Source organism: Nuphar pumila, chromosome 12 (assembly GCF_984573655.1).
Source record: "Nuphar pumila chromosome 12, dmNupPumi1.hap1.1, whole genome shotgun sequence".
Lineage (NCBI taxonomy): Eukaryota > Viridiplantae > Streptophyta > Magnoliopsida > Nymphaeales > Nymphaeaceae > Nuphar > Nuphar pumila.
The window spans coordinates 42,061,987-42,078,864 of record NC_143260.1 but is presented as its reverse complement, the minus strand read 5'-3'; the positions used below and the strand labels follow the sequence as shown (position 1 = coordinate 42,078,864).

General features: G+C 37.2%; 1 protein-coding gene across 2 annotated transcripts in view; it reads left to right on the top strand.

Annotated features, from left to right (window-relative positions):
- Positions 1-7,502: 7,502 nt before the first annotated feature.
- Positions 7,503-16,878, top strand: part of LOC149820836 (transcription factor VOZ1-like) — a 31,661-nt gene continuing 22,285 nt past the window's right edge. The window contains exons 1-2 of one of the 2 annotated variants that reach the window (XM_089982597.1): positions 7,503-8,951; positions 9,109-9,270. In XM_089982597.1, the coding sequence (XP_089838723.1) occupies positions 8,739-8,951; positions 9,109-9,270 (375 nt within the window). In that variant the 5' untranslated portion in view covers positions 7,503-8,738. Of the gene's footprint in view, positions 8,952-9,105; positions 9,271-16,878 lie in introns of both variants that reach the window. The other variant, XM_089982596.1, reaches the window with a different exon arrangement.

Sequence of the window (16,878 nt, the reverse complement as noted above, 5' to 3'; positions counted from 1 at the left end):
AGACACTAACTCAACTAGACTTTTAGACCAAATGATAAAAAACAGACACAATTCTCAGAGAAAGGATGAGAAATTCACTGTAGAGTGAAGTGAGTAACGAGAATATACTGGGTTTGAGCTAAAATGACAATCAACTGTACTAAGGAGAACTAAATCCGAAGCTAAATCCTAGCTGGGCTGACAAAGGTTGGCTCAATTCTAGCTAAAATGAGTTGAACTGTGCTAAAATGAACTCCAAAAATGTGGGAAACAAATTTGAACTAAAATTGGATCACTTGAACTTCTGATGAGCTCAAATTAAACACAAGGGAACATGATCTACTGAAATTGATTGACTCTGGAACAATTAGCTTGAATTCGAGCTAGAAATGAGCCCATTTCATGTGAAATGAATCAAATTTAGCTAAAATGAACATGGTCTACTCATCGTAGAGCAAGAAATGACTGATATTCTAACTCTTCTAAGCTTAAAATGAGCTTGATTGGGTCTAACTAACAAGGGTCTAAGGCGACCTAGGAGTAAAATAATAATTTCATAGGTAAAAAATGGTGAAAAAATAGCTAAACTAGAATGAACCTGGAGGTTAGACTCCTACACTGTACTACAGAGTTGACATCTATGAAAGGGGGGTGTCCAAAATGGACTAGAAAAATTTGGGGTGTTTACAGGGAATCAGATGTGAAGTTGGGTCATTGGCAAAGGAAATATTTTGGGAGGTAGGGGATGAGAGAGCAACTGAATTCTGGTTTGACCTATGGATGAACCGAGGTCCTATTATACTCCAATTGCCTTCAAGTTCTCACCATATTATATACAATGATTTATGCTTAATCAATATAGGAGAGGTTATTGATGTTAACCACCATCCTTGCATGAAAATAGTTGATGTTAGAGTATGACTAGCCCAACAGGTCATGAGGGAGGTGGAAGAGAAAACACGACAACCCGGGAATAGTGATGGAAATTTATGAAAAACAAAGGAAGGCTTCTTAATGAAAAACATATGGAACCGTATCATAAAGGAAGGGCAAAACCATGAGATTTAAAAATGTGTGGCACAAAAAAAACCCAACAAGATTGGCATTCACTTTGAGATTGGGAGTTGAGGGAAAGTTGCTTAACTCAAAAAGTTAGGCTTTCAATTGCCTAGTATATGCGAATTGGGTAGGAAGGAAGAAGAACAAGAAGAACATTTGTTCATGAAGTGTTTATGGGTAGTGCAAGTGTGGAAAAAGGTGTCAATTTTTTTTGCAAAAATTGGAGGCCTGAAACTAATATAAAGGCATGCTTAGAAAAGTCAACAGATCAAAACTTTAAAGACAAAAGGATTCAAGAAAGCTAGAACATATCATTCCATGTAATCATATGGTGTATATGGAAGGAAATGAATGCAACAATTTTTGGGGACAGAACTAAATCTCAACAACAAATGGAGAAGGATAAAATACATGGAGTGAAAGAACAAGTGATGTGTATTCTTGAGAACTCTGCCCACCCAGTGGCAACTATATGGAGGTTCATGCATCAATGGGTCCCCCACCAGAAGGAAGGGTGAAGATTTACATAAACAACATATATGGCAACGAATGACATGTGTAATCACATGAGAGAAATCTTGGAAGCGGGATGCATTACACAGAAAGGAAGTTTGAGAGATAGGAAATGGAGAGCATGGGCTGGAATCATGTAAGGATCGAACATAACAGGAAAGGTAATGATTGAAACATGTTGGGATGACTTGGCTGATGACCTAAGTCGGTTTTTAGAAGATAGGGAACCCAAATTTGATAATCTCCAATTGTAATGCCCCAAAATTCTAACCTAAAAACGCATAATTTTTTTTTTGTTTAAACACTAAAAACGTCATTTCCTAGAACTTTAAGCGAGTTATAGATCATACAATCATCTCAACTGAATTAAAATATGAATAACATTCATTGTTAAAATTAATTTAGTCATAAATAAATTAACAGTTTATTCCGAGTATCGCAAGTTCAAAACAATAATAAGTGTCTTTTCAAAATATGATCCTGAGAAAGAAAATAATTAGCTCTCAACATTGTCGTAACATCTTGTCATCACTAGGCTTCTCAATTAATACCTACATGGTGATAAGTGTAGTTAAACTTGTCAAGTCTTAATTGAAAATACAAAATCACAATACATGTGAATATAACCCGATAACATAGAACATGCACATATTTACTTGTGTGCATCAATTAACACATGATATTAATTTCAAAACAATTAAGCAGTTATTCCAATAAGAATAGGCTATCAATTTCAAATACATGTCAAAGTTCAATTCAGGTGCAAATATCATAACCATGCATGAATTGTTAAATAATGCATGTACTTACTGATATCAATTAGATATCTCATTCATGCATGGGCAGCTTTAATATTTTTTATTTAAGTTTTCTTTCTTAAGTGATGTATGCAATGCCTAAACTAAATGCAAATCAATCATTGTTTCGATATCCAATATCTGTGGGTACTAACATTGATTCATTTTCTAGATTAGGGCAACGACTCAGGAGGGGTATATTCAAACAATTTATGGCTTAACCCTGACCGTGCACCATTCACCAATGTTGGATGAGGGATGACTATCATCGAGAGAGAGAGCTCCCAATACCTCTAACATGATATATCAGACTTAACTAATGAGTTATATACCTACCACTCTGTGACTACAGTGTAGTCAATTTCTCAATCTCTGTGGCTAGGGAGAAGCAACCTTTTGTACTTTAAATAAACTTTATATAGAGTCAGAAGTATCATTTATCTCTCATTGTAAGTATCAATGGAATTAATGTACATTTTCAATCTTTATTTCATTAATTCTATTATCATCCGTGAATAAACACAAATAATCATTTTCAAGGTTACATGACTCCAATTGGGCAAAATCATACATGATTCCATACATTATCCATATGCATGCCAAGCATATCCCAATATTATGCATGAGCATAATCTAATAACATTCATATGCATCTTTCATTATCAAGCATTTACATATTTTAACATCATGCATTAACACATTTTAATCTCATACATTGGCATAATTCAATAACATTTATTGGAAAATGCAATAACTTGCATGGGTCATTAGCTTACATCCATTTCATCATGATGCATGCACATCATATATTAATAGTTGGCATGTCATCATGCTGGAAATTATGGTATTTAGTATAGCATTATACAATGCCTATACTTTATACACAGAAACCGACTAGCTCCCTAACACAATACCAGTTGTGTAAAAACTTCTTTGGTGTCATAGCAGTTACCATAACTGTACAACATGAGTCTGGGTCCCAAATTTTTATGGGAGGTACTCACATGTGTTAGCTTTCAAACTACACAAGCCTTAATTTAAAATTCATTGTAAATTAAAAATTATAAACCAAATATCAAACTTTTTTTTTCCAAATTACATGCAATCAGTTCAATTTTTGATATAGGGTTTCCCTAAAAAATACAATCACTCTGAATTCTACAGACAGAAATAAAATCCCATTTTTTTATTAAAATTTTTCACACGTCTTAGCTTTCTAAAATCGAAAACCTTGTGTTTAGATTCATCACCATTAATTAATTAAATATCTGAGATCAGACACTATTTCAATGTGTCGTGGTGTATGTTGTTTGCTGATGATATTGTTTTGATTGATGAGTCTAGAGCTGGGGTTAATGCTAAGTTAGAATTATGGAGACAGACATTGGAAGCAAGAGGTTTTAAGTTGAGTAAGAGTAAGACATAATATATGGAATGTCAGTTTAGTAAGCAACGAAGTAGTGATGGGAGTGTAGTGAAGCTTGGTGAGCAAGAAATACTGGTGGATGACTGTTTCAAATATTTGGGATCTATCGTTCAAAAGGATGGAGAAATTGATGGAGATGTAAATCATAGGATAAAGGTTGGGTGGATGAAATAGAAAAGTGCAACTGAAGTGTTGTGCGATCGTAGAATGCCATTGTGGTTGAAGGAAAAGTTTTATAGGACAACAATTAGGCCCGCTTTACTATATGGTACAGAATGTTTGAATGCCAAAAGACATCATATTCAAAAAATGAGTGTAGCTGAGATGCGTACGCTTCGATGGATGTGTGAAAATACAATAGAAGATAAGATTCGAAACGAGGAGATACATAAGAAGGTAGGCATTGCATCCATTGAAAATAAGATGAGAGAGAATCATTTACGGTGGTTTGGACATATTCGGCGAAGGCCTAATGATGCTCCAGTTAGAAGGATGGAGAAATGGAAAAATATATTAGTTAAAAGAGGTTGGAGTAGGCCTAAGAAGACTTGGATGAAAATCATAGGAAATGATATGAATGCTTTGAACCTCACCGACGACATGACTTTGGATAAAAATGATTGGAGGAGAAGGATTCATGTGGAAGACCCAGAATGATTTTCTTATTTGGTTCATATCACCGACCCCAATTATTTTGGGATGAAGACGTAGTTGTTGTTTGTACCATTAGTTAATTAAATATCTGAGATCATACACTATTTCAAAAACAAGACCAAATCTATTTCTGTATAATCCAGATTTTTATCATACTGAGATGATTTTTTGTTGCTTACTAGTAATAAAAAAAATTACAAGATTTTAATCACGTGTTATTCCATATGTTCTCTAATTCTTGTAAAAATCTTGTACCCATAGTAGGTACACCCTTGGAGATATAATTCACGCAAATAAATATGTCGAAACCTCCTTGCAAACCGAGCAAATTTTTTGCCTTGTTTTGCAGCAAGCTTCTCTATCAAACCGTGCCACCCCTTGGTCCCAAAATTTTTTTGGAACATCTTTTATGTGTATAGAAGACCTCCAAAATTTGTATGGCTATAGGATTTATGGTTTGGGAGTTCTACATAAATCTTTGGGACTGGTTCGGTCCAAAATACTAAAATCGAGCATAGTCCCTTAATTCAAGCACTTGAAATATATTTTTTTTAACATGCAAAGTAAATACATCCATTTAATGGTACAAACATTAACATGATGCATATAGGTTTCATTAACATCAAATATCATTTCTAAACATGCTGAATTAAAGAAGATCATTTTCCTACCATGAAGAACACCTAATTTACATGTTTTTGTATAAATAATTCTGAAGCATGTTAAACAAGCAATTAGATTACTAATTTAACATGTAATCTAACCAAAGTAAGCATATATATTTGCTAGTACAAACCAAGCATGGTGTATACATGTTTTAAACACATCAATCGAAATTAACAATCAAGCATAAATGAAGAAAATCTGATCCCTATCATGGCCATCACTCTATTTACACATTTTACATATAATTAATTTTTTTAAAGCATGATAACTCGTACCAACACATCAAATACCTTTCGACCAACTTTCAGACCTAGGTGTATTATTCACAAAACCTTAAGACTTCTAACATTAATGCTAAACATTAATTCCAAACCAGCATGAATCAAAATCACCAAAGATAATATCTCACAACTAAGAAAAGCGATCTTGTGAAATAAATTGTCTTTTTTTTTTAATAACATATTAAGACTCCATATAAAATCTCAGATTTACCACAAATCTGATTTTTATATGTACATGTATCGGCCCTTCCTAATTCAATCCTAAACATGGATTCAAAATTCTGAAATTGGTTTTCTAAAAAAATCGAGTGGATGGGTTTTCTCCAAAAATTGATTTACCCGATATTGTTTTTGGAGTCCCATACCACTAAGCTCTACATGTGATCAATCTTAGGATCAGTCCTCTATACAATTCATATGTAAAACACAAAAACCAACAAGAACCTCCAGAAACGTTTTTCCACAAAACTTGATTTTTTCAAAAATCGTTTTTAATCTAAAAACGTTTTTGAAGATCCCACTACTTCAAGATCCATACCAGATCAGTCTTAACATTGTTAAGGACTGTTATAAACATGCATTTAATTTTTTAGAACCTCCGCAACATGCTTACGCCCACTGGTCCTACCTTGAAAGTCCAAAAATAAAGTCAAGAGTCAAATCACGGTGGTGTTTAGGTTGGGTTGACTGGATCAGCTTGCTGGTCCTCCTCCTAACAACTGCAACACCACCTCTAATGGAGTCCCTTCCACACGTGAGGGAGTTGAAGATACAAGAGAGCAAGAGTAGAGAACGAATTTGGGGAGAAAGAGTGTAGAGAGAATAAGAAGGAAATAAGGAGGGGGCATATAGAGGTCCATTCTTATAGGTGTTTAGGGATTTCTAAATCTCATTAGAAATTTTTTCAATCCCCTCTAACCTCTCAAAATTTCAGAACTTTACTCCCTCTTGGACATTCTCCAAAAATCTTAGGCTTATTTGGCTCTTTAATGCATTTAGGAAATTTTTGAAATAGCTATGTCCATCTCATTAGGAAACTTTTTTAATTTTTTTTTTTGACTTGCTTCAAAATAGAAGCTCCAACCACCAAAGACGGGCCCACTAGGGGGACGTCCCACCCTAGGGATCCTTTTTACCTTATAAATCAAAGCAACAATTTTATTTCTAAGTCTATTGCTAATTAGTCTTGATTTTAATTTAGAAAACTTAGTAATTTTTTTGACTTTATTTTCAAAGTAGAAGTTTCTAGGGATTTTTCACAAATATCTAGTTTAATAATTGTCAAGTAGGATGGGCCCACATAGGGGACGTCCCACCCTCTTGGAGTCCTACTTGCAATTTAACTTCAATTAAATTTTAATTTTTTATTTAAATTATAATGAATTTTTATATTGGATTCTAAATTTAATTTGGATCCAATTTAATTTAGGTAAACCCACATCCAAATTTAATTTCTAAAATCCAAATCCAAATCCCATATCAAAATCCATATTAAATTATATTCAAATTAAATTAAATACTAAATATAAATTCACACTTAATTAAATTCAAATTCAATTTCAAATTTAAATTCAACTTAGATTCAGAATAATGTGTAATTCAAATTGACATTCAATTTAATTCTGATTTCACCTAATTAAAACATAAAATTTGTTATTTAATTGTTTAATAAATATGAAAAATTCACACCAATTCACTTATAGATATTCTATATAGTTTTGAGAGGTTCAAAGTTAGCTTTAAATCCATTTTTTTGGGTAGAAGTGTAGGTAGATTAGCAAAGGAGTTGAACAAAATTTGAAAAGAGCACCGCCTGTTTGGCACCCACTTTGAAACGGGTGATTTTGTAGACTTTACTTACATATTAGTGAACTTATAAGCTTGACTAATTAAAAACCCCTTTGGGCCTATAGCCCCCGACTAGGGATGGCAGTGGATCGGGAGACAACGGGGCTCCGCCCCCACCTCACCCCGTTTGGACCGGGGATGAAGGGCATAAAACAGGAATGGAGGCAGGGATGAAGGGATGGACTTACGCTTTTCCCCGCCCCGTCCCCGGCTCAATCTCCGCCCCCACCTCGTTCCCAATCCTTTAAGGAATAACTATAGACCGAGGGGAAATGGGCCCCGCCCCGCCTCACCCCCGTTTGGAGAGGGGATGGAGGACATGAAGCGGGGGTGGAGGTTAAAATCGATGGAGGCGGCGATGAAGGTTCAGATTTTGAAACGGGGCGGAGGTGAAGACCTTGTCCCCCGCCCCGGTCCACTGCCATCCCTACCCCCGACTTCAAAAAGAAGACCGAGAAGGCGCTTTATATTTGAAGCGTTTCAAACGGCACACGATAAAAAGCAGTTGTAAGCCAAACCATCAGAGAATATCGCTGGTGTCGGAGTCGTCTCAATATTTCTCTTTTGGAGGGAGGTGATGTCGTCCCGTCCCCAATAGCATTCTCTACGACTCAGATTGAACGATTTTGACGTGTACCCATGTCGCTATACTGCACGTTGTTCAACAGCAGACGCTGTAGATCAGGTGTTTATCTCTGCAAATGGAATGGAATTTACTCTTGCTTCTCATGAGGTCAGCTAATAGAGAGCCTTCAATAGATTTATGGAGCGTTGTTGACCTTCAATGAGACGTGTTCGAGTTGTCTGTCTTCCTCATGTTTACTTTTTCTCCTAAGGAATAATTGGTATCCTGTGCTGTGGTTGCTATTAGTTCGTTGTCCACTCAGACTCGCATATGTGGGCTGGAATAATTGTACTTGGACATCTTTTTTGGATTCGTTTCTTTAATGAATTGGTTTTTTAATTTGAGAGAAATTGGGCATATGGGGTTTTTCAGTGTCACGGAGTTTTTAACTTGTCTTGTTTATTTGATAAGAAGGGATGTTCAAACCCATCTTTTCTTTTCCAATTGAAATGTAGTATCTTCCTTTCCTTTTTGATGATATATGTGTTGGACCGTCCAACGGCAATACAGAAGAAGATTGTGTTTGATTAGCCGGATGCGACCGTGTGTGCACAATTACAATCATAGTCAATTGCTCTCAGGGAGTGCGGAGGCCACTGATTTTCCTTCTTCTGGAACTGTGTTGGAGGCTTCCTTAATTATCTTGGAGAGGTTGGATTTCGTTTTGGTAATTTTCGTTGGTTTTAGAGCTAGATGGTTCTGAGAAAGAAATTGAAGGAATTTGACTTGGTTGAGTGTAACATTTACTAGTTTTATCGTTGTTGGTTGCCAACTTGAGAAGGCATGTGCATGGGGAATTGTTGTAGCTTGAGCTGTGGAAGGCTTGGGTTTGAGTGAAATTTTTTCAAGGGGTTGTAGTTATTATTGAGCATAGCAGCGTTCCTCAATAAATGGGGAACGGTTCCAAGTTGGCTTCTTACCAGCTTTACAAGGCAAAAGCTAAGAACAGGGTTGATGATCTGCAAGGCATATTTTTAGATTTGCAGTATGCTAGGAAAGAAGGTCGTTTAAAGGATGTTGCAGTTTTGGAGGAGCAAATCCATCAAATGCTGAGGGAGTGGAAGGCTGAGCTAAATGAGCTCTCCCCAGCTACGTCTTTACTTGTGAGCTTCTTACTACTCCATGGCCCGCTTTTTTGCTTTGCTATGAGTTCTTAGAGTGTTATACAGTTGTTATGAATCAATTTATGCATTACAAAACATGGACTTCTAGTTCCTAATGCTCTTATTTTGTTTTATTTTGTTTTGCTTTATCCAGCAGGCAGGTAGTTTGAATTCTTCAGAACTGTCATCCGACATGCGTCGATTATTACAGCTTCATGAAGAAGATGATGATGCAACTAGCATACTGGCAACTCCCCACAGTCCTAAGCTTCAGAAGGAGGAATGTATCCTTAGAGATGATGATCCTGGCCTTCATGAGGTAACCAGCAGTAGAGTTATATCAGGAGTTCTTTGTGTTCCACGCTTTCTCTTGTACACATGTTTACCATGTCATGACCTGCATAACAAATCTTACCGTGTCATGGAATGCATTTTCGTTTTCAGCTTATTTTTCCTTTCCTTTGCTTTCCTTTTTTTTTTTGATATGCAAGCTGGAGTTAGGCAGACACCGACCAGATTACAAAGAATCATTACATGCCAATCTCAGCTTCCCAAGGAAATTAATCAGGTTGTTTTTCTCTCCAAACCTTGTTAACTCTCAGAACTCCCATCTTCACTAACTGCATTGGAATGTGGTTTCACTCATTGGGAACCCATATACGTTCAAATAAATTAAAATTCAAAAAATCTGTCTATCACCTCTTGATCATTCTTTGTCCTCTATGCACACCCTTCAACTGTTCTCGTGACAGCAGCTACAACATCTCGTCAGTAAGATTCAGCCAGTATGTTCCTACTTTGGAACTCTTCCAAAATATTCCACTGCCATCTTCACTCTTTGAACTCCTCGTCTCTGACTTCTGCCATCCTTTCAGCTTTCAAGTTCCTAGGTGATCATGGATGGCATATCCGAGTAGCAGATGCAAATGGAAAACTTAGTGCAGTTCTCAGTTGGGAGATCCATCTATTTGCATTATAACCAGGGGCAGAACCAGGAATCTAAACTAGGGTAGGCACAAAAGAACAGTAAAAAACAAATAAAAAAGCCCTAAATTCTAACATGATTCATGGATATGCTAATTGAAAAAGAAACGTAAAACCCCTAAAATTCTAACCAAAATCAAGCATGCATTCAGGGAATCAAGGTTAATGTTGATTAAAAAAATAACAAAAAATGCCTAATTAACTATTCATGGCATTTAAGAAACCAAATAAAAAACTTAAATTCTAACAAAAATCAAAGATTTAGGGGTTTGGTAAGTAATAACCAAAATCAAACATTCATTAATGGAATCATGCTTAATATATAAAAAGAAAAAATAACACAAAAAACCCAAAAATTGTAATTAAATGTTTGCATCATTTGGAAAAATGCAAACCAATACCCTAATCTCTAAAAAATTCATGTATTTACTTCGACACGGGTACATAGGGTAAAATGGAGTGTCCATGTGACATAGCTTGCATGCTAATTTGAAAAATACACAAGAACCTTAATCTTAAGAAAGGGCATGAAAAAAAAAAAAATCCAGCCGGAGAGACTATCGGAGAGCGGATGGCTGGGAATAGGGCACCGGCCTTAGCAGGAGAGAGTGAGATAGAGTACCAAAGAGGCAGTATTTACCCAAACAATTCTGCCTGCACCCTTCTTGATAATTGGAGACTACAGCCTGAACCCTCTTGTTGCTCAGGATCTTCGTTCCTACAGCAAGACTTCTTCCTTCTCTTTGGGTTGTTTCCCTTGTTGATTCTTATGAGTAGCTATGCCTAACAAAGCAAACTATCTACTCTCAGATTCCTGCGGAAAGAGGCGAGGAACGAGAGAACCGGCGGAAGTGGGTGCTGTTGCCGCCTTTGGCGAGAGAGAGAGAGAGAGAGAGAGAGAGAGAGAGAGAGAGAGAGAGAGAGAGAGAGAGAGAGAGAGAGAGAGAGAGAGAGAGAGGTATCATATTCCCCTTTGAGTCAGGGTCAGTTGGGTCATGCACGTGCTTCCTTTGGGTTGGGGCCGTTAGGAACAAGTGGTGCCCACCTTTACCCGGGGCACTACCCACCTGCCCTACAGGTTAGGGTGGGCACAACCCACATACCCTACGGGTTAGTGTGGGCACTGCCCACCCTGACTCATACCCCTTTGGGGGATTTTTGTGGGTCAGGCTGGGCACGTGCTCACCCTCCCCACAAGGCGGCTTCACCCATGATTATAACCATCACAGTTTCACTGGATGGTCAGTTAACTTTAAGACTGACCATATGAATTTCCTCACTCCATTAAGCACTTCTAACCATGGTATCTGCAGTACGAGTTTTCCCATCAAACATCAGACGGTTGCTGATTTTCCATGTCTTCCTAATTGCCATCTGAAAACCAATCATCCTTGGTGAACATGCTTGTTTACAAAATGCTTCTTCGCCCATTGATTTGACAATTGCTTCGGATTCTGTTTGGGGGTGAGCACCACACACCAAAAAGGGTTCCAATTTGCTCCTTACTTTTTTCACTACTTTACACTGGAATAAAAGACGTGATGAAGACTCATAGGCACACTTATTAAGCTCACATATGCTGACCAACTGAAAGCCAACACCTCTCAATCTCTCTCACGTAAGGGGCCAATTTTCAATCACCAGTCTGAGGGTTATTGCAGGTCTTGGTGCATCGTGCATAGTCCAAATAAGCTGACATATAGGCACAGCAGCTCCTTCCTCCCTGCAACACTGCGAGCCTCCTTAGAAGTAAATACGTTTGATCTTTCCCAGATAATCTAACCTGGATCAGTACCTTGAGTACTTCTACATGCCTCCTGTATATCAATGGTAACCTGCAGAGCAAAATGAGACAGGTATTTATGAAGTTAAGGTTAGAAGGAAGAATCTGATGCATGGTAATTTTTCTAAGGGATTTATAGGATTTCCTTTTTCTTCTTTGTTTTATGCAACCTGTGTTAGTTTGTATCATGTGCACAATTGTTGCGGTTGTTTACCTGTCAGACCTGCATTTGACTGTGCTAGATGGTGAGTCAAATTAAGAGTTGCATATGCACCTAGATGAGGTGTCAGATTGAGTTGCAGATGCATTATGCCACTTAAAAAAGGACAAATTATAGTTTGCAAACTTGGTGGGTCGACTCGTGACTTGGTCAAGTTGTCTCACATCATCCCCTAACTGAGTCAAAAACCAATGACACTCGGCCGAGTCAGCCGAGTTTTATCTTTGACCTTGGCTGTCTTATATCCTATTTTCTTAAGTTTTAACATACTAGCTGTGACTTATTTTAACATACTAGCCGAGTTTTATCTTTGACCTTGGCTGTCTTATATCAGGCCGTCTTTCAATAACAAATTTTAGAAATAAAAATGAAACTTTTATTAAAAGCATCCATAATAGAAACAAATATATTTTAACTTTAAGGGGCAATAAAGTCATTTGAAGGTACAACTTCCAATGCAATTAAAAGCCCTGCTTGAATTATCATTGGATGTGAGGGGTGGGAGGCCCATTTATAGCATATAGGAATGGGACCCTCACTCTCTTCCATTGATATGGGACTATTCTTTACAGACAATGGCCTTCATGTCATTCACTCCCACCCATTAGCACATAGTTACCAGAAGCACCTCCCTAAGGGGGAGAAGCACACTTCCATAGCCGGGGGAGGGGGCTCATTTGGGGGAAACATGCTTCCCGCTCGCATCTTTTTCATTTTTCACTCATTTCCCTTTTGCTTCCCACTCACTTTCCCTTTGTGTTTTCCATGTTTTTTTTTTATGCTTCCCATTCATTTATCCTTCATTTCCCCTTGTTTTATTCACGTTTCTTTTTTCGCTTCTTGCATGCTTCCACAATTGCTTCTAGAATGAATCCCCACTTCACGCTTCATACTACTTTTTAATACTCGCTTCCCCGCTTCTTCTTCACGCATTGCTTGCCGTATCCATTTTGCTTCCTGGTAGTATATATAAATCATCCTCCCATTGATATGGAAATGTTCTTTAATGATGCACAATAGCCTTCTCATCACTTACAAAACTATGCATTCTTGCATCTTACAAACATATATCCAATAGAAAAATGTTAATGAATATCTTGTTTTTCCATTAAAAAAAGTTCTAGAATATTATGTTTCCCTAAAAAATTTCCCTTAAATAGAGAAAAAATAATAAACTCTAAAAATATTATGGGAGTGAAATATTTAAAAATCTTGCATATATATATATTATTTATTACATACACACACTTATTTAACTTTTAAAAAGTTTTGTATTATTATTATATATAATAAGGCACTGCTTATATGTTAATTTTTTAAAGTTTTTGTATTATAAATTATGATTGTTATTTATTTTTATTAAATTAAGTAAAAAACTGAGACTTGCCCTAGTTACCAAGTTGCATGTGGCCAAACTGTATCAAGTTTCCAGAATGCCAATCGTGGGACAAATAAGCTGAAAGTAATTCAAAAAAAGCATTACATAGTCTTCATTGATATTGGATCCTTGGAATTTGTTTCCTTTTCTCCTCATGCTTACACTTGAGGGAAAGATGACAAAAATCTGGGTTTTTGTTAAAATAGCTATGAGCAACAATGTTGTAAATATCGTATTGAAACCCGTTTAGAAAAGTCTCGGGATACAAGTGTATCGTACCATATAGAAGATTTTTTTATTTAAATTTTACAAAAAAATTTTAAAAACACAAAAAATAAAAAATCTAAAAATTAAGAAAAAAATGTAAAACCTAGAATACAATAAAAATAATTTAAGAATCAGTACAAGAATTAAAAATAAGTAATCAATAAACATAGACTATTGAAATGTCATTAGCATGAAATAGAGCCGAGTAATTCATTAGATAAAGTCAATAACATAGATGATAGAATATAGAAGTATAATTCGCTACATGACTACAAAAGTCAAAAAGCTCAAAAGTTCACTACATGAACTCATAAAGTCGATAACATAGAAGTTCACTACAACTACATAGTTGACTACATGACTAAAAAAGTGAAAAGAATCAAAAGTTCACTACAACTACATAATTCATTACTATTGAGATGCACATAGCCATGAGAGAAGAGAGCAAAAGGCAATGAGGAAGAAAGGGGAATCAAAACTTCATTAAACGGAAAGAAGAAAGATACTCGATAAAAAGGGGGTTCCCCTCTACACAACAAGACAAAAACCATTGAACGACACTATCTTTATATGGACAAAAATACCCTTAAAAGAAATTACATGCACAAATGAATACATAAAGATGGGTAGGGTATTCTCATATCTTGGAGAGATGACCTTGTTGGGATTGTTGTACACATAGGATAATTTTTTATTACAATTCATTATCCTCACATTGTTGGGATGCCGTTCGTGCTTACTATACGGTCTATGGCCCCTGCACTAGCGACTGGAAAAAAACTTTTTTGGGCGGAGCTTAGAAGGGTTAAGAATGAAGTGGACTGTACATCCAACTGTTGGTGTGTGGGAGGGGACTTCAACGCGTTACTTAGGCTCCATAATTCAAACAAGATGCAGCGGTATACAAGTAACATGAGGCGTTTTGCTTCATTTCTGGATTGGGGGCACCTTTAGGAGATGCCTATGCAAGGGGTTACTTACACATGGTCCAATAAGCTCACTCCCCTGTTCATGCACAAATTAGACCGCTTTCTTATCTCCTCTCACATGGTACATCATGATATGAAGACTTCATTGGACCCCATTGTGAAAAGGTGCAAAAGGATCCAATCCGGGATCCGACCCGATCCATGTAAAAAATTGTGTACCATATACGTTATGTTTAATCGGGTCTGGATACACCAGACCCGGATCCATATCTTTGTAATTAAGTTATAAATGAATAGTTTAGGTCACGATTTCTGATTGAAAAACGTGACAACCGCTCACCTCTTGCTTTCATCTCTTCGTCTCTCTCTCTCCCTTTCTCAACGCAGGTACTGGTGGACTCCATCGTTTCGTCTCTCTCCCTCTCTCTTTCTCGACGCAGGTAGATTTCTAACATGGTATCAGAGCGGAGATTTGTCTAAGGGCAAAAAAAAAGGAAGGAGGTTTCCGGCAGGTACGACCATCGGAGTTTTGAGGTTTTTCCCTCCTTTTCTACTTTTTTTCTTCTTCCTTCTCTCGTTCTCTCCTCATCTCCCTTTCCTGTTTTTTTTCTGTGTACCTACATCGCGTGGGATTGCTTCTCTCTTGAATCTGAGATTCACGTGACTCCTGTTCACGTGAACCCAGATCGCAAAAAAAAACCCCATCTCCCCTTCCTGTTTTTTTTTCTGTGTACCCACATCGCGTGAGCTTGCTTCTCTCTTGAATCTGAGATTCACGTGAATCCTGTTCACGTGAATCAAGATCGCAAAAACTCCACAGACCTATCGATTGCACCATTTCAGTTTTTTTTTATATATATTGCCTGCGTGATTTTTTTATATTGCTATCGTTTGCCCAATCTCCTTCACGCATATATTTCTACATATTCAAATATATTTGCCGTGAAGTCCCTTTCCTGTTTCTCTTTGTTATCTGTTTGAAAATATATTTAACGTGGGAAAGTTTCAACATCAATTTTCTAGAGTGCAAACAGAGGGGTTCAGTCTTTCTATTCTCTGAACCTGTTATCCTCTCTATTCTCTGAATCTGACTGTATTGGGGTGATCCGATGACTTTGGTGAGTAAGGGATTTTGATTGGAACTGTGGTGGCTTGAGGTACTGGGTATCTTGGAGCAGATTTAGATGTAGTGGGAATCGACTCCATCTACGGAAAGATGGGCAGCGCAACGTATGATTTCTAAACTTGTATTTGTTCATAGCAAGTTAATTGATTGGAATGGAACCAATAATGCCGATAAATTTGTGGCCTTAAAGAATTGGGAGGATTGTTTGACTTCACTCCAGCTCTTGGAAGAAGGGGTGAATGACGTGTTGGAGGCCATGGAGATTAAGAAAGAACGATAAGAGCTTGTGAATAATATTGGTGTATGGCGGGTGAGGGAGAATTTGTTGGAAGCAAAGGGCCAATGCACATTGGCTCCAATCTGAGGAGCTAAATACAAATGTTTTTCATATGTGTGCTTCTACTAGGAGGAAGAATCATATTGTGTCCATGGTGATTGATGGACAGCTTTATAGGGGACCCACCATTCTTCTCAAGGTCACTAAATACTTTAAGAGGCGCTTTACCTCGAGTTCAACGGGTGGATATGATATGTCAGAATTGGGTTTTAAGAAGCTTTCCTTGGCTGATCGGGGACATATAGAGGTTCGGTTCACAATGGATGAGATTAAAAATGTCATTGTTTCTCTTCCAAATGGGAAAACCCCGAGCTTAGACGGGTTCTCCGTTGAATTTTCCAGGCATAATTGGGAATGTTTAAAAGATCTCTTGCTTTTGATGGTTGAGCTTCACTCTAATGCGAAGTTACCGGGTGTTATGAGTCGAACCACACTTATTCTCATTCCTGAAGAGGCACAAGAGGAGATTGGAAGGTTTAGTCCCATTTCCTTGATGGGCACCAACTTTAAAATCATCACAAAGGCCATGGCTTTTCAATAAAAGCCCATTATCGACCCACTTATTTTGACCTCTCAGAGCGCTTTCATCCCTAGCCAAAAGTTGCAAGAAGTATGTATTTTGGCACTTGAGTCGATCCACTCTATCAAGCAATCAAGTAAGAAATCTTTTATTTTGAAAATTGATCTTGAGAAGGCATTTGATTCTCTAGATTGAAACTTTTTGTTATGTTGCTTGAGATCCATGAATTTTGGTGAATAATGGACGGGGAGAAAGGTGAGTCCTTCAAGCCTACAAGGGGTCTGAGACAAGGGGATCCCCTCTCACCTTTGCTTTTTATTGTGGCCATGAAGGCTCTATATGTTATGATCACCTCTGCTGAAAATGGAGGTAGATATCATGGT